Raw genomic sequence first — 27,095 nt, forward strand, 5'->3', positions numbered from 1 at the left:
TGCTTTTTGCCTAGCAGGCACTAGGCCCTGGATTCAATCCCCAGCACTGTGAGAACAGAAAAAGAAAATACAAGTTGTCAACTACATTTGAATAAGAAGCTTTATTCAATAACAAGTTGGCTTTATTTCACAAATAGAATTGTCACTTTGATCAAAGTACTTTCGGAGGAGCTGGTATTTCTCTTTGACTCCCTAGCTGGGTGGCTTGGGTTTTAAGCCCCAATAATGAGATTCAGAATCAGGCTAATAAGGCATCTGCAAGCATGTCATACTCTTGAAGACTCTTGGTGTGACACACCAGCCACAGCTCCACTTTATCAAGGCTCATTATGAAACAGGAAGATGTTGATCTCTTTGACTTGATTTGTATTTCAAACTTGGGAAGTATTTTGAGCCACTGGGTATGGAGGAGGAAATTGGAATCTCTCTAATTCAAGTTTCCCCAGCAGTTCAGTGATAGATCCCATCTAATAAGAGTCAGGATTGTCTAGTTTTCTTGGGTCACACTTGCATCTTGGGACCAGAGGTCTGGATAGTGTACCTTCATTTCTGTTCATGGGGAGGGCATGAAGGCAGTATTATTTCACTTGTTGGTGGAGTAATGAGTTGGCATTTGAAAAAAGTTGTCTGCGAAGATAAAAGAGTTTGTTTGAACATGAAATAAATGAGTCTGTGTCATCTGGGTTGAGCATTTCCCCAGCCTCAGACATCTTAGCATTAAAAATGGAGCACATTGCATTAAAACGTTTAGGATTTCTGTGTTCTTTGTTCCATTTATCTATATCAAGTTACCCATGGGTATGTGAGACATTTACGGGTTTGTTTTTACATCTGGCAGTATTTCAAAATGCAATGCAAGCAGGCAGGTGTTATTATTGATTGAAACAAAATTTTGCTCCAGTCTCTCCAACTCAATGTCTACCATATGAATTTATTCACCCTCTGCTCCCAGAGGACAGATGAGTTTGTCTCTTACGGTGGAGAATATGCTAAGAAAGCCTGCACATTTTTTTTTGCTCCTCGATTATTTTATTACTAAATAAAATAGTCTGTCTTGACTTTCTCTGAGACAAAACTTTAATTGTTTGGCCAAATTTTACAGAATACTATGTTCAAACATCCCCAAATAACACAGCATAATGTTTTTGTCTGTGGAGTCTAAAAATATTCAGCAAAATTTAAAGTTGCCAGAAACCTTAAAAAAGAATACCATGGAGACCAAGAATCTTTGTATCTGCTAAATCTCAACATTGGAATTAGGCACACGTCAGAGTTTATGCAGCATCTACCAATGTGTAGCTTCTATGAAAATGTGAGTCAGGATTTATGTGATGACACAGCAGTCATCAGCTAAAAGATGTGTGTAGTGTTAAATGTGTACACAATATAAACCACCTATTAATATACGTGTGATATACATTAATACTATAATTATAAATATTAACTCACATATGACTTCAGAGTCTGAAATGAGAGCGGTGAACTTAAGCCCATGGACTGGTTACAACTCAATCCAAATTTTTGACCATTCCAATTTTTCAACTTCAGTATAATGAAGTAGGTATTTTATTTTAATCTGCTTGGAAAGATTGGTCGATTTTTAAATCTCTTTCTAAGATACATATTTAAATTTCCACTTGGGAAAACGATTAGTGATTCATTTAATAAGTAAATGACATTTTGAAGCCCCCTGAAAGCTAATCAATATATTAGAATGACTTATAAAAACATTAATAGAATGGAGAGGTGAGTGAGGAATCATTTACTTTAAGTTTCATGATGTCCCTAATGGGGAACTCAGTAGTATTCTTTCAGCACTGAACAATAGTTATTTTAATGATAATGGTCATAAGAATGTCATTATTCCTTGCAATATTTAATGGAAAAATGAAAGATGTTAATGGAGCTCTTTATGGTATAATGCATGATAAATTATATGATATCTAAAATCCGAAGTTGAAAGGTATTTCTCATGGTGTTCTTAATGATCTATAGAAAAGCACAAAAGTGAAAAATATAATTTTAATGAGGTATTCTTCAACGTCTTCTCTTTTTTTTCTTTCAGTTAAGTACATGCAAAAATTTGAATCTTGATTGTCTTCACTGAACTGCGTGTTAAGGATATATTTCTTTTTCATAGCCAGCATGATTATTTTCATTCAAATTTTTTTGTAGTGAAGTATAACACTCATCAAGAAAAAGATGAACGTACTTCTGTACGCAGTTCATTGAATTATCAAAGAATGAATATGTAAAGATCACAGGCCAAGAGCACACAGGCAGCATCTCAACCACTTGCTGTCCTGTCCTCTCTGCACATACTCCCTCCCACTCTCCTCAAATAGTCACTACCAGGACTTTCTACTTGCCTGTTTTGAAGGAGACACAAAAGATTCCAACAATATCAATCTTTGTACACCTGGCTTCTTGGGATAACATTATACCTGTGAAATGCACTCATGTTGGTGTGGACAGGTTCATTGCTTTGTTTATATTGCTTCAGAATATCTCATTGTAGGATATATCCCAATTACTTATTCACTCTGCAACTGGACAGGCAAATTGTACTTTGGGACTCTCATGGATATTACTTTAAGAAAGTTCATGGGCATGTCTTTTGGTACCTGGAAAACTGCTTGCTTTTCTGTTGGGCACATTCTTTACAGAGGAATTGCCAGCTCATTAAATATGTATATGTATGTTTAACTTCAGTAGAAAATGTGAAGTAATTTTTATGGAGATTATACTCATTTACACACTCTCAACAGCACTGCATCAAAATTCTATTTGCTCCATGTTCTTTTGGAAAATAAACTGACTTATTTTTTGGTGCTGAGGCTTGAAGACAGGGCCTCACAGTTGCTTAGGGTTGTATTTAACCACTGAGCTATACCCACAGCTTCAACTTTATAGTCTTGGTAACACTAGGCATTGCTTTCCTTTGTTTTAGCTTTTTATTATTTCTCTTAGTTTTAGCCATCTTGATCTGTGCAGAACTCTCACACTGATTTTAATTTGCAATGCCCCATGACTAATAAGGTCGGAAACCATTGCATAGATTTGTCCTTATGTAGATATTTCTTTTTGTCTTTTTCTTATTCCTTCGTAATTCTCCCTGTATTCTGGATACTGAAAAATTGCTCTCCCACTATGTGGCTCCTCTTTCTATTACAACATCTTTAGATGAACTGAAATTCTTAGTGTGTTCTAATTTATCAATTTCCTGTTATGGTTAGTGCTTTTGTGCCATATTTAAGAAATCTTTGTGATCCTCAAAGTAGTGAATATATTCAGTTACAGTGTCAGCTAGTAACTATTTCTTGTTTTGCCTTTCAAGTTTATGACTAGAATCTTTCTGGAATTCATTTCTGGTGTGATTTAAGGTAGTAATCAACCCTTAAAACATTCTCTTTTTGCAGAGTGTTTATCCAACTGACCCATCACCATGTATTTAAAATAGTTGCATCCCAACACTGTTCTATGTTGCAAACATTGTAAAAAAAAATCTACTATCCATATATGCTGAATCTCTTTTCACTTCTAATGATCTATTTCAGTAATCTTTTGCCATTATGGCATTTACAAATATTTCTTATAATATTATAAGACTTGATAACAGTTTTTAAAAATTCCCACAAATTTGTTTTTGTTTGTTTGTTTGTTTGTTTGTTTTTGGTAGTGGGGATTGAAACCAAGGATGCTTTACCACTGAACTACAAACCCAGTCCCTTTTATATTTTATTCTGTCTTTTGTTTGTTTTGGTACTGGGGATTGTACCCAGGGGCACTTAACTACTAAGCTACATCCCTATCCCTTTATTTATTATTTTTTTTTTTAATGAGACAGGGTCTTACCAAGTTGCTTAGTGCCTCCCTAAATTGCTGAGGTCGGCCTTAAACTTGTGATCCTCCTGCTTCAGCTGGGATTACAGGGTGTGTGCCACTATGTCTGGCTTTATATTTTATTTTGAGGTAGGATCTTGTTAAATTGCTGAGAGTATTGCTAGGTTGCTGAGGCTGGCCTCAAACTTGCCATCTTCCTGCCTCTGCCTCCTGAGTCACAGGGACTACAGGTATGTACCATCATACTAGGCTACAAGTTTGTTTTTATTTATGAATATCTTGGTGATTACTGTCCCTTTGTATTTACACATAAGAATTTATATTAGTTTATAAATTTTTATATCTAAATATAAATAACCCCCTTTGATTGAATCTAAATATTAGTATGGAGATGATTGAATCTTCTACTTTTTAAATTATTCTCAAAGATATTTTATAATTTTCTAGGCAGAGTTCTAGAACATATTTCATTAGCTTTCTTCTATGGCTAAATAATGTAGTTTGATGCTGATGTAAATGATGCCATTTAAAAAATTCACTCTGTGAATACACTTTCATTCAGCAGACTTAAGTGCACTGTAGATGGTAATCAAAATTTTCTATATACACTATTGTACAAACTATAGATAATGGTAGTGTTATTTCTTCCTGTTCCATCTGTATTACCTGCTCACTATTTTTCTTGCCTATATTGTACAAAATAGTGTATTCTTCACTGCATGTTGAATGAAAGGGTCCATACGGAATGTACTTGTCTCATTTCTGAACTCAAAGCGGCTCTCAGCATTTCCTACAGTGTGTCAGCTTGCTGTAAGGCTTCTGTAGATACTCTTTACAGAGTTTGGAAATTCTCTGTCTGCCTGAGAAATCATGTGTGGATACTGGATTTTATTAAACACTTTCTGCGTGTGTTGAGAAAACAATATTTTCTTTAATTAATCACATCAAATGATTTTTAAATGTTAATTCTTACATTCTTAGAATAAACCAAGGAAGGCATAATTCATCAACTTTTTTCTATATTTATGTAGTCTAAAATCACTTTGCATTGATTTTTTTAAAGGATTGTTGGGTATTATGTTCATGAGTGAGAGTGGCTTTTATTTTTCTTCTTGAAAGTTTCTTGTCAGATTTGGTTGTCAAGGTTGTCCTGACATCACAGAACAAGCTGGAACTCGTTCTCTATTTTTCAATTCCCTCTCCCCCACCTTGGGCTTCTTTGAAGATGTTCTCTTTGTTTTTGGTTTTCTATCGTTTGAATAAGATATGACTCAGTGTAGTTGTATTTTGGTTTTTAACTTGATTGATATTATCTGAGCTTCCTGGATCTTCCTGCTTGGCATCTGTCATTAATTTCGGAGAGTTATTGACCATTATAACTTCAAATATTTCTTCTGCTTAATTTTCTTGTTCTCCTCTGGTATTCCAATTATGTATGTGTTCCAACTTTTCTAATTGTCCTGATTCTGGGATAGTCTCTTTTATTTATTTATTTTTTCTTTTTGTATTATACTTTGGAAAGTTTGCATCTTATCATCAACTGCACTGATGTTTCCATTGTCCGTGCTGAGTTTATTGATGTGCCCATCAAAGGCATTCTTCATTTCAGCTATGGTGTTTTTATTTCTAACATTCCCCTTTGATTCTTAGAGTTTTCATCTTTCTGTTTACATTACCCATCTGTTCTTGCATGTTGACCCCCTTTTTCCATTAGAGCTCTTAACATATGAATCAGTTGTTTTAAACTCATAGTGATAATTCCAACATCTGTAGTATATGTGAGTCTGGTTTTGATGATTATTTTGTCTTTTCAGACTGTTTCTTCTTGTCTGTTGGCATGCTTTGTAATTTTTTTTTTTTTTTTTTTGCAACTGGATGTGTCGTCTTTAGTAAGGTCATTAGTGTGAGGTTTTATATTGATCTAACTAGGAATTAGAGTATAGTTAATGTTTGTTGCAGGGGACATAGGTGACAGATACATGGCTTCATATTCATCTAGTGCCCTTGTTTTTGTCTCTTGACTTTCGGATCCTCTTCAGGCACAGTCTGTGTTTTTCTGTCCTTTTTGCTGTTACCTGCTAATATTATCTTGGTGGGTCTTATTGGTGTGGGGGTATAATGTGAGGGAGAGGGAGGAGCTGTACTATTCCTTTTAAGTGTTGGTGTTTCTGGCGGCCTTTATCTCAGAACTGTCACCTTCTCAAGTATTGTCCAGTGCATGTTCGCCCTGCTCCTTCCCCTTCTTGGCTCCTGAGTTTCCAGTCTACTTTTTGGAGTCCTGACTGCTGTCAATTCCTTTTCCCTTAGATGAGGCAGAAGGGTTTGAGAGACTGGGAGACTGGAGAGGTACCCTCTCCTAACTGGGACAGGCTCTGGAATAGTCTTTTCCCTGGGACAGTAAGCTTTGGTTATTGGAGGACACTCTGGGCACATTCCATAATGATTACTTGTACCTTCTCTTTGACAGACCAGAAGAAGATCTTTTTTTCTAACCCTCACAGAAACTGTGGAAGAGTTCCTAGAGGCAAAGCCCACAGAGATGTAAGGGCTTCTCTAAGGCTGTGGTTGTCAGGACTTCCTCACTCTCCTGTTAGTCTCCACTCAGCCTCCAACAATTCACTAAAATTACCAAATACAATTCTCTATTAGCCAGTGGCTTCTGTTCCAGATCAGGCAGATCTTGGCTGAGGTTCTTGGTATGATCTCATCCCTCCAGATTCAGGGTGGTGGTTTGTCATGTGTTTTAGTTGGTTGGGTCACTATAACAATATACCAAGGAGTGGGTAGCTTAAACAACATTTACCTTTCATGGTTGCGGAGTTTGGGAAGTGCAAGATCAAGGTACTGGCTGGTTTGGTTTCTCATTAGGGCATTCTTTTTGGCTTGAAGTGTGTGCTATCCTGTTGGTCCTCTTAATGGTATGTAGAGAAAAAAGAGGTCAGGTATCTCTTTTTGTTCTAGAAGGGCACTAATTCCCTTGGTGGGGCACCTTCACCATCTCATCTGAACCTAGTTATCTCTCAAAGGATCCATTTACACTCCCCATGTCATTGGGGGTTATGGCTTTAACATACAAATTTCGAGAGGGTATAATTCATTCTATAGTACCATGAAACCTCAGTTTTCTGAGGGATCTAAGGAAAGTCATTGAATTTTACTTTGTCCAATTTTTCTTGAAGTTATTAAATAGAGTGATATGTATGTGTGTGAAATATGCGAGTGTGAATGTGCATGTATATACACATATCTCTATATATTCAAGACAATAAGTTTCCCTTTGAGAACAGTTTTGTTCTGGAGTTTTATTACTTTTTTTTGTGTGTGGGACATTGTATAAGAGAGATTAAACAGCCAAATTGAGGCCTAGAAGGATGCCCTTCTACAGAGTATACTTTCATTACTCCTGCAGGCAACAAGGAACACTGAATCTCACCTTTGTTCTGTGAGAGCTCCTGTGTGCCTCTCTGCCTTACCCTCTACCCTAAATTACAGATCCTCTGCATTCTGACTTAAAATGTAGAAACCAACAAGGTGTTCTCCTCCTTCAGGGATCAGAGCCCAGGCTTGCTCTCTCCGCTAGTGAAGTTTCAGGCTTGTGTTTCTCCTATCCAGGAATTCTGGGGTCATCTCTAAAGAGAAAAAGCCTTCAATGGTGGGATCCCCCCTCTGGGTTTGCATCTGTCAGATCATGGACATTTAGTATTTTATTGTCTGTTGATCTCACTCTCTGTTTTTCGCTCCAGCAGGGGGGTTGTCCAGATTTTTCCACTCTAGCACTACCATTAGAGTGGTTAACTCTTGTTTTCTGTCTCAATAAAAATTCAGACGTCCACACATTTGTACCTATAATACACTGATATAAATGTAAGGTTTATGACCTGTACGTGTACCTCCTTATAACAATCTATTTCAACAATGGCTGTGGACTATAGTCAAGTTTGTATTACCTTTCATGTGCTTTTCCTCTGCTCACCATTTGATCTTTCTGTCTTGAGAATTCAAACCTTTCTATTTTAAAAGGACCTAGACAGTCTATTTTCTAACCTGGGTCTCCATAGATTCCAGTACAATGAATGGCACTCCTCATTGAACTACTGTTAATCACTTGATGCCCAAGAAGAGTGACGTAGCTCAGTGGGAGAGGGCTTCCCTAGCATACCCCAGGCCCTGGATCCCATCCCCAGCACTGAAAGAAAAATCATCCTTCTTCAAATAAATATTTTAAAGATACTAAATATTTTCTGAAGGGTGATAGAAATTGATTTTATATTAACAGAATTCTATTCTCTTTTATTTTGAAAATTTAGATTTAAATTTAGATTTTTGTGAAGATCAAAACCTTTTAAATGGATTGACTGTCAATTGCAATTTCCCTATTTCGATAAAATAATTACATTCACATTTAAGATGGAGGCATCTTTTCTAGATGTGGTTTTAACGTCTTGTTCAACATATACTTAAAGTTATTCTTATCTAGGTTTATGTTTGCAAATTACCTGTTTTTCAGTAGTTCTTACTTTTTCTTTGCACTTTTCCATGCTAGATAACCTCTTGGGAGACACACTTAGTAAAGATTTATGACTGGCCTCATAAAATAAAGAAGTGGTTTCAGTTTGATAGCATGTTGCTGTGATTTATTTAATGTCTGTATGTTAGCTGTGTCAAAATGAGTCGTACTTGGGAGCAGGTTCATGTGTAGGTCACATATAGGTCACTAGGCTTGTCATCCTAAGAGATACCAGTAATGACAAGAATATTTTCATGTTTGTCTGTTTGTTTTGTTAAATTTCTAGTGAAGCTGCTATGTATTTTTGTTGGAGTTGGACCAATTTATATGTCATTATGTTCTTCTCTGTAAATGTGTGCAATTGATCCCAGGTTTCTGATTTATTCTAGAGATGTTTTAAATCTCAAAATTGCTGTGTGTGCATCTCCTTTTATATGTCTTGGCAAAATGCATAAAAATACATTTTATACATACATTTATTATTTATTTGTTATACATTTATACATTGTATAAAATACATTTTTATACAACATTTTATTAAAAATGTATTAAAATACATGAGTTGTTCAACTAACATCTGATAAAGAAGTCATTGCAATTGTACCTCTTCATAAACTTTAGAATCACTTAGGAAATACTAAAAATCCTGTGAGAAACTTTAATTCATTAGCTTCATAAATTATCTTGCACAGAATGCATTTCTAAACCATTTATGGATACCTCACTGAATTTCACAATTATCAAGTCTAAAGGCAAAGAAAAATACAACTAAGGTTTTTTTTTTTATTTTTATCATGTACAACAGATCATCTTAATTAGATATTTCACATGATATCATGATACATTCTTTTACATTCTGCATCTATTAGGAAGCTACTATTTCTGTGCAAGAGACTTACTTATTACTGAATATTTTTTGTATTTTATTTTTACCCTACTCTAGTAATTTTGAGAAACTGTAAATAAAGCTTGATAGAATGACTTTTGTCTGTAAAAGTCAGCTAATAAAAACTGTGTCACTGTTCAGCAATAATCTAAGTTGCATTCTTCTCAATGTGTGAAAGATTTTAAATATCAATTATGAGAAAAAGGAGAGGAGTCTCAGATAATGTATCACGTTTCCTCCTCAGGGTAGGTTGATTTTCTGTTGGAGTGATGCCTATCGATGACTTAGTTAAATTATGGGCGTTGGAATCAGAAAAGCCTGGAATTGAATTCTTGCCTTGCCACTTTCTAGCCAAGTGACTTCAGGCACATAACCTCTATAATTTTCATTTTCCTCAGTTGTAAAGTGGGTACAAAAATAACCACTTCACAGAATTGTTGTTAATATTCAAGCTCTGCAATACATTTCGGCTGGGTCTAATGCTGAGCCACAAACTTTCATGTTGAAGATACTTAAATTGATACTCTAGGATACATTTGCTGCTTGCTATAGTCTGTGTGCATGCCTTCTTCCAACCTTTACATGTTGGAATTCTAACCTGCAAGGCAGTGGTTTTAGGAAGTGGGATCTTTTAAAGACTCTCCCGGCTGCTTTTATAAAAGAGACCCACAAGACCCCCCCTTGCTCCTTCTATCATGTGTGGACACCACAAGAAAGCAGCTTTCTTTGAGCCAGGAAATAGATCTCCACCAGACACCAAACCTGCCAGAGTCTTGAGCTTGGACTTCTCAGCCTTCAGATCTAGAACTATGAGAAACAAATTTCTGTTGTATAAACTACTCAGCCAATGGTATTTTGTTATAGCATTGTAAATGGATGTTACTTATTTCTCCTTGGAGGTTAACCCTAGTGAAATCTTCTAAAATCTTTTCCTTTTTTGAAAAGTTTTGATGTAAAATAGAGAGGACAAAAGAGCAGAATTTATCGACAAACCAGAAAAATGTTTAAATAAAGTTACAAAGACCAAGACACCAAAATTAGCTTGGCGTGTATTAGGAATGGAAATTACAGGCCCCCACCTGCAGATGTGATCTGTGAGGTGAGGGACCCAGAATCTGCATTTCTAAAAAGTACCTTAATTATCTCTAGCTTACACTACAATTCAGAATCCTTGAAGGAAGACATAAATGTTCCTGTGATAAAATCTTGTAAAGAGAAAGAGAGGGCTGGGATATTGCTCTGTGGTAGTAGGTAGTAGGCATGAGACCCTGGCTTCAATCTTCAGCACTGCATAGGCACATGCAAAATAATTTAAAGAAAGGGAAACATTTCAATTTATGTATTTCTTTATGAAACAGCATATTGGAGAAAGTCTCATAAGCAAAGGAGATGCACTTGAAACTTGATAGCGTGCCTCAGACTTCCATTTATAAAGTAATGTCAATCCTGTGCCTCATTCACACATGTTCTGAAAAATTTCCCCATATCTATTGAAATCCAGAGTCCTCACTATCTTAAGTATTAAAAAATTCTAAAAAAGTAGAGCAAAATAATGGAAATGCTATAAATTTAATTAACAAATAACAATGTTTTTTTTTCCAAATGACCTTGACATTTAAAAGTTATTGAAGGTAGCCAGAGTGATCCTAAATGACGCTTCTCCCTGCTGTACCACTGTACATGCTTCCTATATTTGTGTACTTATTTATTCCACTAACTATTATAAAATTAATACATGTCCATTTAAAACTCAGATTTGACTGAAATGTGCTTAAAGTCTCATATCCTGAACCTCACAACAATTTGGTATGAGATTTTTTTGCTTAAAGTTTAGAACATGCCAATGAAGATATTTTCATTACTTATACAAAGTATGTATTTTAGTTGAGGGACATGTCTGAAATTCCAGCAACTTGAGAGGCTAAGGCAGGAGGATTGCAAGTTCAAGACCAACCTCAGCAACCTAGCAAGAACCTGTTTCAAAATAAAAAATAAATAAATAAAATGGTCTGGGGACATGGCTCAGTGGTTAAGCAGCCCTAGGTTCAATCCCCCATGTCAACAAAACACAAGATAATCAAGCAAAAAAATCTACAAATACATATTTTATAACTCTTCATGTTTTCAAAATTTAATTAACTCATAAATCAATCAGGTCTTACAAAGAAAGCCACAGTTGCCCTTCATGGACCTCCCATTCCACATATGGACCTGTCCCTATAACTCTGCACCCTCTCTCCTAATCCCTTAAAATGCTGAAATCATTTCAGTGGCATCTATCTAAACCTATGAACTTACATTAATTTTGAAAAAAAAAAGTGAGATCTTTTGGAGTGTTAGCTAATTAATCATCCAGCTGTAACTTGGCAAGGGATGATGATTAGGGATTGTCTTAGGCGCCAGAGGCACCTGACAACTGGAAGGTCTGATTAGACAACATGTTGCTATGGATTAAACCTGGATCCTCAGCCTGGCTGCCATGACCTTGATGTGGAGAGCTTGTGGAGACATGGGTGCACACATGCACACGCGTGCACACACACGTGCACAACAGTGCTTAGGATGTGAGTACTGGATGTTTTATTGTGCAGTCCAAGTTTGGGAAACAGTGCCCTAGAGCAAAGCAAAGAAAAAAAAACAGAAAAAATGAACATGGAATTTTTTAGGCAAACATTCATTATTTGGTTTCTACAGAAATAAAGACCATGGTGTTGTGGAGGTCAGGTGAGAATGAGGGTGGGGTAGCACAATGTAAAATAGTTAATCTTTATAAGGAGTGACAGCCAGCATCTCATGGGGTAGGGGGTTCTTCTTCCTGCAGAGGAGGTTATAAGCCACCTGAGAACTTAAAGTCTAAAGTAATTAGTGAAGAACAAAAGACAAAGAATCAAAAATGTACTTGCAAAAGTAGAGCCCCTGATGGGTCCATTCCACACAAGAGCCGGAACTAGACAAAGGAAAGATGGCTCCCGTGGTTTATTTAAGGAGGTACATCAAAGGCAGGGATAAGGTTTCAAGGGTGGATTCTTGCTTCAACATCTTGGCAGGTCACACCCATCTCAGGTGCTGAGTGGGACATGACAGAGCTGGGTAGAAATTCACAATGTGTCAGGGCAATTAACCAGAGGAAATGCCCACCTGAATTCCCAGACACCAGAGGTTCCTATCCACCAGGCTCCATTCGGGGTGGCCCACACGCAGCCCATGGATGGCTCGTGACAAATCTTTCTTACTAAACCCTCAGTAAAAAATACTGACCAGTAGAACAAGACATAACTTTCTAGAAAGAAAGGGCTGATGATCAGAGACCAAGTATCTTTGGAATTAAACAGTATTCTCCTATCCATTATGTTCTGGGAAACATTAGTCTAGGAATATGCTCTGTAAAGCAACAACAGAAATCAAAAACAGTGATAAAATGGGGAGAGGTGCTGTTATCTCTGTGGCTACACATGTTTGAGACAGGTTGGATGACTGTCCCTGTCATGGGCAGTGCAGTGCCCATTTCACCTTAGCACGTGGCCTGCTCTGAGAGTCCCTGTGGTGGAGAAACCCTCAGAACTTTGTTTCAAGCCCAGTTTTTCTCAAATATAACTGTCTACCTAATACTAGGGACCACTTTAAACAAGCAAGCTCAGTAATAGAGATGGAAGGACATAAAGATCCTGCCTTAGTAAGTGTGCCTCGTGGGGGGAGAAGAGAAACGAGCAAATGACAAACCAGAGAAGACTTCGCCTCAGTGAAAACTATGAAGAAAATGCAGAAAGAAGATGTGATTGGGGGTGCCAGGGGCCCTGCTGAGATCTGGGATGGGAAGGGGCCTGTCCCAGGTGGTCATATTTCAGCTAAGACTCGAGATGATGGGAAGAGCTAGTTTTAGGATCTGGAAAACCTTTCAGAGCAGAGTCTACTGCTGGTCCACAGGTCCTAGCAGGACTGAGCTTGGCTTGTTCCAGCAGGCCCAGGGGGGCTAAAGCACACGGGGGGTGTTACGTTTGGAAAGGAGTTTGAGTTTTGTCCAAAGGTAAAGGAAGCCCGTGGGGTAGCAGAGTTGAATTTACCTTTGTAAATCCTACTGGCTGCTCACAGGGGAAGAGCTCTGGGGTCCGAGTGGTGGTAGGGAACAGAAGAATAAAAAAGATCAAGAAGAAAAGGTGGAGGTAGTTCTGGTGAGGTGATACTTTGTGGAACTGGGTGGTCATACTCGAGATGGAGAGAGATGCCTCAATTTTTAATATTTTGGAGGCGTCATCATAGATATGCCTGAGGTATATAAGCCTTAAAATTGAGGGCCCGAGGGGCAGGAAGGAGGTAGAGAATTAATTGCTAAAGGGAATCAAATTGGTTATGAAACCCCAACTTTTAAAAAATTTTTATTTTATTTTTTAGTTGTAGGTAGACACAATACCTTTTTATTTTATTTATTTGTATGCAGTGCTGAGCATCGAACCCAGTACCTCCTATGCATTAGGCAAGCACTCTACCACGGAACCACAACCCCAGCTCCACCCAAATTATTTTTAATGTCGTAGAAAATATTTTGATGAATGCTAGTAAAGGAATATTTGTGAGATGGAAAAGTAGACAAAGGATTGGACTCCGGGGTCTTGTGGCTCCTAATGTCTTTGCCTCTGCCTTTGGCCATCCATGTGAGGTTGCCCTTGGTGGTCTAGGCACGAGCCTTTATATGTATTAGCATTAGTCCTTGTTATTCCTACACATGGTGGTGGTTAGAGTCTTGAAAAGAAAGCAGGAGAGAAGGGAGGAAGAGGAGAGAAATAAAAATGAAATGTGAAGGATGGAGAACAACTCCTGCTTCGTGCGTCTTCTCCCTCTGGGAAGTCTCATGGTGTGCCGTGAGGGAGGAGAGGAAAGTGGCCTAGATGCTGGGTGCTGCAGTAGGGGGGGTGTGCAGGCGACCTGTGTGGCAGGTGGTGCATCCTGATACTGTGGAAGCAACACCGCTCCTGCTCATTCCCTGTGGTGGTTTTGTTCAGTGGGTAGTCAGCCATGAGCAGGTGGGTAGGGGCAGGAAAATAAAGGGAAAAAACTTACAGGGAGGACATCAGCTTATACATCAAAGTGAGCCCATAAGTGACAGGCCTGGGAATCCTAAGAAACCTTATCAAAGCAGATGAATATCTGGAAAATGGGAACTGGCATGACAAACCTCCCCTAACCAGAGTCAATTATAATCCCTTAAGGATCTCTTGTGATCAGGTCATCATGACCCACACATATCAATCATAAAGAGGGTTTTGAGAGAATAAAGCAAGAACAGAGGGACCCCAACTCTAAAAAACCCAGACTCTGGGAGAACTACACCATTCTCCTTGGAGATGGTCACTCCGTTCTGTGCTGTGCATCCCAATGCTCACCATGTCTAACAAACTGCTGCCTGTTACTCTGTACAGCTCCCTTGAAATCTTTTCTGTGGGCTCACAAGGGCCAGTTCCTGCAGACTCCATGGTTGCTTCTGCTCCACAGGACCAGCTCTACTAAGGTCTTGCAAACATATGATGTATTCTTCATCTTTGTGAACTTGGGTTTCCTCATCTGCTGTTGACTGTGCTGGCTTACCATCGTTCTGAGCTTTCGAGTTCTTGAGTCTGTAGGTCTAATCAAGTCCTTCCGGATTCTTACTCTCTCCAGTTTCCTTTAATGACTTTGGGTGTTGATCAAGTTTGGCTGCCTGTTATCAGGGTGTGGTTCCTACTTGGATGTTGGGACTATGTTTTGTTTATGCTAATGAGTGAGATGAGAAAGTGCAACACGTGAAACACAAAATAACTTCACCCACTCATCAATGATGTGAGCGACTTTGCTGAATCACTTGATGACTTTCAATACTGGGAAAAATGTTTTCTAAAGCCTTTTGTGCTGTCACATTAGCAGCCATGGAAGCAGCAAGCTTTTACGATTAATCTGCAACTTTACAGAAGTTCTTATGCAGGCATGGTAGATGTGAATTGGTTGAGGAGTAAGTTAGTCTGTTTTTGGTCACTGTGACCAAAATATTTGAGAATAACAACTTAGAGAAGGAAAAGTTTATTTTGGTTCATGGTTTCAGAGGTTAGGCACATGGTTGGCCACCAGCTTCATTGCTCTGACCCTGAGGTGAGGTAGAGCGCGATGGCAGAAGGTTGTGGCAGAGGAAGGCTGCTCAGGTCATGCAGCCAGAAAACAGAGAGAGAGAGAGAGAGAAAAAAAAAAGGCAGACCGACATGCCCCTAGTGACTTTCTTCCACCAGCCACACACTACCTGCTATAGTTATGAGCTAGTATTCCGTTCATACAATGGATCAATCCACTGATTAGGTTACAACTCTCATAATCTGATCATGTCACCTCTGAATATTCCTGTATTATCTCACATGAACTTTTTGGAGGGACACCTTACAGCTGAGTAAGGTAAAATTTAAGATACTCTTAATAAAGAGAACATTTGTTTGGAGGCATGGTAAATTCTGTGGATGAAGAGACATTATGGCAGAATATTAATGTGGTTTTCTTGAAGAAGGTGGCACTTTCATGGTGAAAAAAGCAATTGCTCTTAGATGTTACAAGTGACAAAGTGAAATGGACATCTTGTAGATACATTGATTTTCGTCTTTCCCTTTTATTCTAGGGGTTTTCAGGAAATGCAAATGCAGACAGTGTTGTATACTACAGACTCCAGCCTTCCATCAAAGCTAGATTTCTGCGCTTCATCCCCCTGGAATGGAACCCCAAGGGCAGAATTGGAATGCGTATTGAGGTGTTTGGGTGTGCATACCGTAAGTATTTGTTTATCCAGCACGCTGAAATAGGTATCAAAGGAGATATTTTAAAAGCCAAGCTGCAAACTGAAGTTGACTTCTTAGGTAGGTAAAGAGATATAAAGATAGGAATGATTTTTTTGGTGTGGAAAATATTTTTCATGTCAATATTGACTTTAGTGTTCAACTTTACCATAGTAAATTCAGGGACAAAAACATTTTATAGACGGACATAAATATATATTTGTAGATATATGTGAGTGTATTTTTTCCAAATATAATATTATTGACTAGATTTCAACTTTCAAATATTAAGAGATTTTTTCTATGGCTTATATTGATGATGCTTCATTTAAGCACCCTGAATTTAATAAGAGACAGTGGTCCATTTAGCATAACCAGTCAACTGTTAGGAAACCAAAGAATGCTATTCTCTCTAGCCTAAAAATAATATGCCATCTAATTCATTTTTAAATATGCTATTCCTTCAGCATAAATTAATAGAGAAAGTAAAGACCTCTGCCAGAATATAAAATGTGTTTGAAATATTTTCACATAAAAAAGATAGAAACCACAGATTTCACTTAGTCTTCTTTTAATGAGGCATTTTATTATATCTTTTTGTGAGGAAGGGACCTAAGAGTTATTGATAGTCCACCTCAAGCCACACCATCCTGTTAGATGCTCTTTCATTACAGAACAATGAGTTAGTTAATATGATCTACAATTATCAGATGAGCCGTCTGAGGTTTGGAGAAATTCAGTAATTTACCCAGTGTCTCACAACTAGGACACAGAAGAAGCCAGACAAAAACTCAAGACTGTTTAGTTTTATTACATCACTATTCCTCTAGCAAACATTTATTTCTTTTTTTAGCTATAATACCTTTTACTCCCCTAATATAATCCTATCACTTTTTGATGTAATCCCAACTAAGTTCTGTTTAATTTTGTTTACATAAAAGGAAAACCAGTCATAATGAGGTCAAATGAGTTTGTTGAAACTGCCTGACAGAGAGACCACACTACAGCGATCACACAGTTCTCATATATTCATTCCTCTTCCCAGTACCCACCTCACATGATCAATAAACTTTGGTTCCTTCTGGGGTCTATGGAATAATAATAATAGTATTAATAAATAATGAATAATAATAATAGTAATGGGTACTATATTAATGCTAATAGCATTAATTTCATAAATCTAGAAATAGAATATTTTTCCTGAGTGCTTATTACATACATTGTGCTAAGTAGTTGATGATTCTGCAAAACAGCCAGATAACTCCTCCATTTCCCCACTTTGCAAATGAGAAAACTACAGCTTAGAGCTGTTGCCTTTGCTCAAGCCATGGAGACAGGAAGTGGCAGGGCTGGGTGAGCAGCCAATTCTGCCTGAGTGGAGGACTCAAGCTCCGGCTCCCTCCAGCTGTTGGATGGCAGAGATGAGTCAGCGGGCAGCATGCTTCCCACCATCTGTCCGCCTGAACTGCTGGCTTTCTTGGCTTCCACAGTCTAGCCTGGCTTCTGAATTATGTGTTAGCTCCTCACTTTGCAATGACCACACTTGAAAAGAAGAATCATCCTTTAAAAAATGATCCTTCCCTGATTAAGATTCTTGAACCTAGGACCTGGGCAGTCTTATATGTCTTGGGATCACAGAGTTTAGCAGGACTTGCATGTTGTGTGATGGACAGTTGTAAAGCAAATTTCAAAATGCTTCATATTTATAGTTACATTCTCTACCTATTCAGAGAAGCTACCTTGCAAAATATTTATCACAGCAGAATGAGAGCTAACAGTTATGGTATGTTGTCATGGTTATTGATGGATTTTTATATATTCTAATTTAATCCTTGAACCATCTATTTATTGGAGAGTAAACTGGGTTTTAGAGAAATTAAGCAATTTGCTCAATTTCACACATTACACATTCCATAATGCTGTTTTACTGACACTTAAGCACGACTCATGGTGTTTGTGTGGTAGTGACTGTAAAGTACCAGTTCCTTGGACTTCTCTGCAGCCAGGTGACTCAGAATAACTCAAATCACCTCTCTCTTCCTTGGACTGACACTCTGGAGAGCACTCTTTTGCTGTGACTTCATTTGCTATCTTTGGGGTAAGCCCACCATCCATGTATTTAGTCAGTTTCCCTCTCTCACTGACCCCTGGTTGAAGTTGCAATACTGATTTTAAATTAAAATTTAAATACATATAATAAAATGGTATGACAAGAGTCAATGCAGATTTATGGTTGCATAATTTTAAATTATTTTTAAAAGAAGAAAAATGGTAAACTTAATGGAAAAATATTCTCATTCATAACCAATTGTAACTCCAAAAATGGGTTGGGTGTAGGAACGTTATGGGAATGCCCTTGATCAAGTTGATTTAATTCCTAAATTACACCATTATCGTTCTCACATTCCCCACCTGTTTATAGAATTAGCCTTGCAAAAATAGTAATTTATTAAAACATGATACTATAGAGCCATCATTTATTAACCAGCTAATATGTACCAGAGACGACTCTTTATAGGCCTTTTCTGATTTAATTCCAACCACACAGTGAAACAGGTGCATGAATATCTCTATTTCATGCAGGATTAAGAGGAGACCAGCAGAATTTTCTGCTGATGGAACCATATGGTTTACTTGGGGTTGTCTGTCACAGGAATAGGGGAACCTGGCTTTCTCTATCCTTAGAAGAAAGGGCTCAGGTACTGTCAGCTCAAGCACCAGCTGTGTGGTTTCATTTGCAACCCTCTTGAGTAGCACGGTCCAAGAGGAGATGGAGTTTTCTTTAGATATACAGGTCCTTTCCCTGCAATCCCTACAAAGAGGAAAGGTGGTGTTGGGGCTGAGCAGGGTCTATTCCCTGGATCACAGCCTCTATCCATACAACTCCCATCCATGCCCCAAAAAGCAGACCTCTCCTGAGCTTGAGGGAGGCCTGGGGCTTCCTCCAACCACCAGCCTCTTCTGCCTGTGCCTTCCCACCGGTGCTAAGTTAATGGGACTCCTAGTGGGCTCGCAGGAGCCATTCACTCAGGAGTGGGACACAGAGTGCTTCCCATCTCCTGACATTGAAGAAGGTGAACATAGAGGAACAAGGAACTTTGTCCAGGCTCACATCAACCTGCTAAATAGGACCTCAAATCAGATAAATGACTTTGCCAAGTCATGGTCTTGATAACTCCAGGCATCAGTCGTATGTTTGTGGTTTAAGTATTTATTGACACTTGAGAGAAAATTTAAAGTAATATATATGTGTTGAAAAAGATGGACGTGAGCAATGTTAGAAAAATTATACACCCTGAATGCAAAATGTTGTAGCATAAGTGTAAGGTAGGAAGGATAAAGTGATTGACAAATTGAAATCACTAGAGGCAAATTTATAGCAATGGTTTTGAAATTAAGATGAAGATTGATATATTCACATGGGGAAAGAGTCCAAATAGAAGTGGTACACTCCAAGCAAGCACAGGAAAGCAAGAGGAGTGCTAGTGCTGATCACTAGCTTTTTTTGTTTTGTTTTTGAGAATGGGCTTTTAGGCCTGAGTGATGGGTAAGGTTGGAGGCTTAAACATGGAGGCAGCATGTTCCTCAGGAGGCTTTTGTTCTTGTTTGTATAAGTCAAGGTGAAGTTCCAAACTGGAATGGCAATCAGTGCAGAGGGAGGTAGGCAGATTCAAAATACACTGAGGATATTGACTCAAGGGAGCTTGGTCATCATGTGGGAGGGGGACACTGAGTTATTGCTTTTGAACAACCGTCTGGAAGGTAGTATCATTTACTGGAACAGGACACTGGAGAATAAATAGTTTCTGGAAGGGAACAGGAGAGATAATTAATTCCATGGTTGACTCACCATGCTCCAGCACCTGTGAAACATGCAAGGTTGGAACTCCAGGCCCCTGGGTTAAAGTTATAGAATTGGAAACCATATAAATGGCGTCATTATTAGTGAATCATAAAGTGTTCTCCTTGTATCGTTCTTAATAATAAAAGCATAAAGTGCAATGTTTGAACTACTTGTGTTTTGAAAAATGGAAATACATTTCTACCATAATTAAAGCAGGTCCTTTATATTATTTTGGGGGCAGTATAAACATTTTTATACCCAGGCACCTCTTGTGCCTAATATGTGTATTTGCTAAAGTTAGGGTGGAAAGATGGTCCTGTGATTATTGCAGGGAAAATGTCTATTGTGAGAAGCACACATAATTTTACTGCCCTCTACCCCAACGACTTAGAGCCATAACTTGTTATGAAAGGACATCAAGTGAATGGAAAATCCATATCAAAGAGCATGTTCTACTTTTATGTCAGTAAACTCCAAGTTGTTTCCTGAGTAATGAGTGAAGTAGAAGCTAAATTTTATGGGATCAAAGGGAAAGTATAAATTTTAGATGTCTCTGCCATAGCAGCTGTGAACATGTTTATAGATCCAGAGAAAGATTATGGAAGGGAATAACTGATGGAAGAAAGAAAGGAAAAGAAAATCTTCCATGATAAGACGTGCTCCTCTACTAAATGTTCCAAGGAAGGCTGAACAGTGGTACACAAAGGCAGGTGAGGAAAGAACGTGGTGAACGTAATGTCTCTGACCTGCGCCGGGGAAGTGGAGATTAAATCACACGAGCTAAGGTTTTTAATTGTGGATGACTTGCAGAGGAATTGTCCTTAATATAAATTCTGAAGTTCTTTTCTCCAGTCCCTGTGTAAACATCCTCATTTTGCCACCCATGATCTTCTCTTCTTCACCCCCAAAAGGATAAGAGCATCCAACTATCCAGCCATACTGAGCTAACTGAAGTTTATTTGACCTGACTTCATGATTTTTCTAGACTCAGGGTTCTCAGAGATGCTTAGGGTCATTGCCACATAGCAACCTTCTTTCTTGTATCTAGAAAATTCTCTTACTCATTCTCTTTTCTTAGCATAGAAGTCAGCTTCTGACAACTTCCCTGACACCCCACCTTCAGACTTGGGGTCAATGTTTCCAACCATCAGAAATCAGCCTTTCTTCTGATCATAGTGTGCCAGCATTATATAGGTTGCAACCAGAGATTCTTTTTGTTATTAATCTTCTGGATGATGAGTGAATGAATGAATGAATGCAGGTGAGCCCCAGGAAGGCTCTCTCAGTCATCCCTAGTGGGATGTAACAAATTTACTGCATTTCTTTTTCCTAGCCAAACATGTGGTATGAGAGATCAGCATCCTGAATAGACAGAGGCTATTACCTAGGTCTCTTTCAGTATTTTTTTCCCACTTGGATGATCATCTGCGCTTGTCTTGATTCTTATATTTTCTACTTGTGTTTTCTAAACTGAAAACTACAGATGATGATGCCATTATTCTCCAGTGTCCCATCCCAGTCAACCCAGCCTCCTAAAGATCAGGATGAGGCTCAGATGAGTTTGGGTGAGAACAAATGTCAAGAAGTGTCAACCTATTGTGTTTAATTGTTTAGATGCAAACTGAGGAAGAGAAAATGATGGCTTCTGTTAAATAGGTGGAACGTAAGTCAGTTATTCTAAAGCTTATGTTAACTTTTAAAAAATAAGAATGCATGTTGAATCATGTAAAAACATTAAGTTAGACTTGCACACTGTGTTGTTAGTCAGCTTTCCACTGACTAACAACAAATACCTGAGTTATTCAGCTTATAAAGAGAAAAAGGTTATTTTGGCTCAGTTTTGGAGGTTTCCGTCCATAATCAATTGGTCTATTGCTTTTGGGCCTGTGACCAGGCAACACATCTAGGCAGTAGCCTGTGACAAACTGTTCAGCTCATAACCAGGGTTCAAATCAAAAACAAAAAACTAATAAATGGGAGGAGTGAGGGAGAGAAAGAGATGAGAAAGAGAGAGAGAGACAGAGACAGAGACATAGAGAGAGACATACACCCACCCACCAGGGTCCTACAATCTCCTGTAAGGGCATGCCTTTAATGGTAAAAAGATCTCCCACTAGGCCTTAGAAAACAAGGGAACTATGAAAATCCATCAGGACTACATAAAAACCAGCTGAGGAGGCTCTCACTGAGCTAACATGGAAATGTTCTAGCAGCTATAAGAAGAGTAACTGCAATCTTTTGAAGAATAGTACATATATACAAGTGACTGGGTTCATGAATAATCTTCCAAAAGCCCCATTGCTCACCTTTGAAGAACATTAAATATCTACTTCCTTGTTGTAAAAACTAACAAATGAAAGGAAAACATTGTTTACCCTGTTTTTCCTGTGTAATCTGTGTCAAGGTAACCAAACAGAGAAGAGTTTCTTTTAAAAAAAATTCAGATAATAAATAAAAGGAAATAATAGAATTTGGAATATACCTATTTTGCAACCCTAAATAAAGGAATGGATCAAGGTAATTATAGATGTTCATGAAAATAGAGATGCTTTACTTTTGGGTGTGCCATGGCACTATAACTTTTTTTTTTTTTAACTAACCTACCCATAACAAGCATAAGTGCTTCATAAAATATATTTTAAAAATTATTTCAGAGCTTGGAAATTCAACTCAAAATGGAAAATTGAAAACACTTCATTCTTTAAAGAAGGAAAGCCAATCACAGGGTATTTTTGTTCCACCGGTTTAACTCTAAGGACAATCAGATTTTCCTACGTTAGGGATATAGAGGTCAGAGTTCAAGGTTGCCAGAGAGACTAAAATTTGAGGAAGGAATATCCAAAAGAAGATGGTCAGAGAAGGAGAGCCTCAGCTTGAGCATACACAGTTCCCCTATCATTGGTTGATCTTAAACTTCACTCGTCCAAGATGAGACAGATACCAAGGATCCCCAGAGAAAGCAGGAACCAGGGGTATATAGTTGTAAAGGTTTTTAGCGTCTGCCCAGTGCTGAGATGATTACTTTGGAGTTCAAGTCCTGTGAATTTAGAGGGATTTGTTAAACACACTGGGCTTTAAACTGAAAAACCCAAAGGGCTTTGCTTTAGGAGTAAAGACCAGGCCCGAGGATCAATAATTGTATTTGAGGGATAAAGGAAAACCCCCAAAATAGACTTGTCTCAACAAAACCTGGAGACAGACCTCCCTATAGCTGAGTGATCTGCTGGTAATTCCACTCCCTGTGGACCACTTCCACTTACTTCTCCATTGCCATTCAACCAACAGTTCAGGTCTTCGTCCATCACTGGCCATTTGTCCGTCTCACTTCCTGACCCCTGTTAACATGTATTCACTTCTTTTGTGTAAGTATCACTTCCTTAGCAGTGTCTCTGATGCCAACCTAACTTAAATATCTCTGTTCAAATCTCTTCCGTTACCCCATTCTGTTCTCTCATGCATTAATGTACAGCTCTAAGATACATTTGTGAGCCCAGGATGATTTGCCTGAAGTCTCTTAAGAAAGAGACACAGCAGCATACATGTTCAAAACCAATTTGTTAAGTGGATGAATTAGAAAATTTTGATTAGCCATATATAAACTGCATAATAAATAAATATACCAAACTCACAAATTTATTATACTCACACAGTAGTGATGGATTAGAGATATCTTTGAGAGAAACACAAGAGATGGCAAATATTTTGCGATTAAAGGGCTATTAATATCATACAAAATGATAAATATGGCAACATTTTGATGCTTCGTTTGGTCTCCACTGCATCTTTCTGTGGTATGAGAGGGCTGGAGTTTGTCTCAATGTGTATCCAAATGAGGAAACCAAGAATCAGCATTTAAGTGACTTTGGTGACATTATGAAAGTTACACACAAGCTTTAGAGACAGAAATACAACTTACATCTCCAATGACGCACTGAAGTGTCCTTGACACAGTAGATGCTGCTAATTTCAAATCTGTTTAGAAGGCTGATTTAGATTGATATTTCAGTAGCAGTGATCATGTTTGTCTCCACAACCCCCCAGCTGTGTTATTGCTGACCTTAACGCTGTCTATTTAAAACCATGATAAGAAAGTCATTTTTTCCTGTGGTTCTGTGCAGTATTTGCTTCTGTACCTTCTTCCTTCTCAGGGTATTAATTTTAGTTGTTTTAAACTTAAGAGTCCCTTAAATCATTCTGTGTTCTTTTATCCTACTATGCAAAAAATAGTACTATCTATTTCCTGTTGATTTCTTGAGTGCTTGGGTTCTCTCCCCCCACCCCTTAAAAACCCAGTTCAGTAATGTAGATCTCAAGTGCCTATACATCATGCTGTTGCTTTAATATTTCACTGTATAATAGTTTAATAGTGACTCAGTCTGATTTATATTTCTTAGAAGTCAAATTTGGACCTCTGTTTGTTTAGTAATTCATGGGTAATCATTTTCAAATAAAGAAATAGTCTGAGCAGTGTTTAAGGCTGACTTCATGTTTAACCAAGAAGACTTTGGTTTCCAGCCATTTTCTCTAGCTAATGGATGATTTGTATTATTTTTTTCTTTGGCTTTTGAAGGTAGAACTCTTACTCTGCTTAATTTATTTTTCTCTTAATTTTTTTTTCTTTTTCTTATTTTGTTTCTATTTTGGGGGTGATTCCTAAAAGATGAATAGAAAACCCTATTATCTTTTACAAGGAGACTCTTTTCGTGACCTTTAAATACAGTTAATTTTCTATTATTGAAGGATTGGCTTTCTAGTTCATGCATTTTTCTATTCTGATTTTTCTCTTTTAAGCTTTTCATCTTCTGATCTCATCAATAATGCCATAATTCATGGTTACTTGAAGAATCAATTTATCTCTGAAACAGCTTTCAGGGACAAATCTCTCCCTCCTCTACAACTTTCTGCAAGAACCAACTATAGTATAAATAAATAAAAATACCCATTTTCCATGGTAAAATTCAATAGGTAATAAGAGTATTCAATTTCAGAGAACAGGTTTCTATAACCTACTTATTCTTCCTGTCAAACAACCCCCATGCTGTCATCTGCCACAGAATCACCCAGGACTTTGAGTTCCTGAGTTAAATGTGAATTAACTTGGTAGACACCAGGCATAGCCCGGGATGTAGAATGTTTATGGAGCCCACAAGAGACTCTTCTCAGGTGATTCGAATATGGCGAGCTCAATTTAAAAAACCATGCTCATGGGTATTTTTCTTAGTAATCTACTTGGGGGACAGGGAGGACATTGCTTTTTCAAATGACAACCCCTCAAAATTCAAGAAGCTTCAAATTTCTAGAGCAGGCATAGGGTGGGGGAGGGGGAAGACACTAGGTCCAGCAGCATATATTACGATGGCAAGAGTGTTTGCATGTGAGATATGCAGAGGTGGAAAACAGTTTGCAGCTCAGGGAGGTAAAGCATTTTTGCAATTTAGTTGACATCCTTAGAGGCTGAAGCAGATCAACTTCTCTTGCACATCTCAGAAATCATTTGGGACTTTGTCCTAATGCGCAAGCAAAGCTCTGAACAAAGCCATGAATAATTGCATCGCAGGGATGTGTATCTTCCCCCATAGACTGTAAGCTCTTTGAAAAAAAAAAAGGTGTTCTTTGTTTTTATGCATTGCTGTGTCTTTCACAGAAAGCTCTCCATAAATATGTGCTGCAGAAGAGAGGGCAGAGCACATATTTTAGCTCCACCCCTTCTGACAACACTTTCTGAAAGATATTTGAATATTTTCCACTGGGAAGTTTTTGATTCCTTGGGACATGGTATTTCTGAATCATGTAAATAAAACAGACAAAACCAGGATAACAGAGAGAACTGGTCTGGGGGTGGGGCCTCCAGTCTTTGTGAGTTGCTCCCTTCCTTGATTCTTGCTCTAAATGAGCAGATTTGAGATGGAGGTATTCACCCAGGAGGATTCAGGTCGCCTAGGATTGCTGTGGTGTCAGCCCAGGCAGGAGCTGACAGACAGAGGAGAAGCCACAGAGCCCACAGAGGGCTCCAGATCACTCTTGCTGCATAACCTGGCACTGACATTGATAACTGAGAGTTTCTTGTGCACTTCAGAAGTTCATTATTTTGTTTTAGAGAGACACATACACAAAAGCTAGTATTAACTAGTTTTGCTGTATCTCTTTTCTTGTCCAATATTCTAATAACAAATAATACCTTTATCATTAGTGGTCATTAACATTTATCAATCACTCATTAGGTGCCAGCTTCTAAAAACTATGCAGATATACATTCATGCATGAATCCTATGAGGAAATACTATTATTATTCTCATTTTACAGTCGAGGAAACAAGGACAAAGAGGTTAAGTGATTTGCTGTGATACAATAATGTCCCATCAAAGATCATAGTCTCTGAAACCTGCAGATATGCTGTTTTTTTCTTTTTCTTTTTAACACGCCTCCCCATTTAAAGTATATTGTGGATGTCTTTCTAAGTCAATAAATTTACATGATTAGTTTTAAAGTTACCAAGCACTCCACTGACATGTATGTAAATTTTGCAAAGACTGTAATTATGTTTAAATTTATCTTTCTAAAGTACATCAAGCTCTCTCCTGCCTTCTTCTTCTTCTTTTTTTTAAGCAGAAGCTTACCTCAACATTTTATTTTATTTTTTAAAAAATGTTTATTTGTTGTTTTTAGATCTACATAACAGTTGGATGTATTTTGACATATTATACATAGATGGGGTGCAACCCATTGCACTTTTGATCTCATGGTTGTGGTTGAACGTGACGTGGAAAGGTGAAAGTCCTCTACAATGAAAACTACAGAACACTAAAGAAAGAAATTGGAGAAGACTTTAGAAAATGGAAAGATCTCTCTTGTTCTTGGATAGGCAGAATGAATATTGACAAAATGACCATACTCCCCAAAGCACTATACAAATTTAATGCATTTGCCATTAAAATTCCAATGATGTTCTTCATAGAAAAAACAGTCATGAAATTCTTTGGAAAAATAAGAGGCCCAGAATAGCCAGAGCAATCCCCAGTGAGAAAAGTGAAACAGGAGCCATCACAATACTACAGAGCAACAGTAACAAAAACGGTGTGGTATTTGCATAAAAATACAATTGAAGACCAATGGAACAGAACAGAAGACACAGAAACATACCCACATAAATACAATTATCTCATACTAGACCAAGGTGCCATAAACATATATTGGAGAAAAGATAGCCTCTTCAACAAATGGTGCTGGGAAAAC

General features: G+C 37.9%; 1 protein-coding gene across 1 annotated transcript in view; it reads left to right on the plus strand.

Annotated features, from left to right (window-relative positions):
• Positions 1–27,095, plus strand: part of Cntnap4 (contactin associated protein family member 4) — a 248,507-nt gene that overhangs the window by 119,654 nt on the left and 101,758 nt on the right. The window contains exon 4 of the mRNA XM_046434879.2: positions 15,865–16,012. Coding sequence (XP_046290835.1) covers positions 15,865–16,012 — 148 coding nt within the window. The remainder of the gene's footprint in view (positions 1–15,864; positions 16,013–27,095) is intronic.

This window comes from Marmota monax, unplaced genomic scaffold (assembly GCF_021218885.2).
Source record: "Marmota monax isolate L192 unplaced genomic scaffold, Marmota_monax_Labrador192_F-V1.1 WCK01_AAM20220418_F8-fsc00024, whole genome shotgun sequence".
In the NCBI taxonomy this organism is placed as follows: domain Eukaryota; kingdom Metazoa; phylum Chordata; class Mammalia; order Rodentia; family Sciuridae; genus Marmota; species Marmota monax.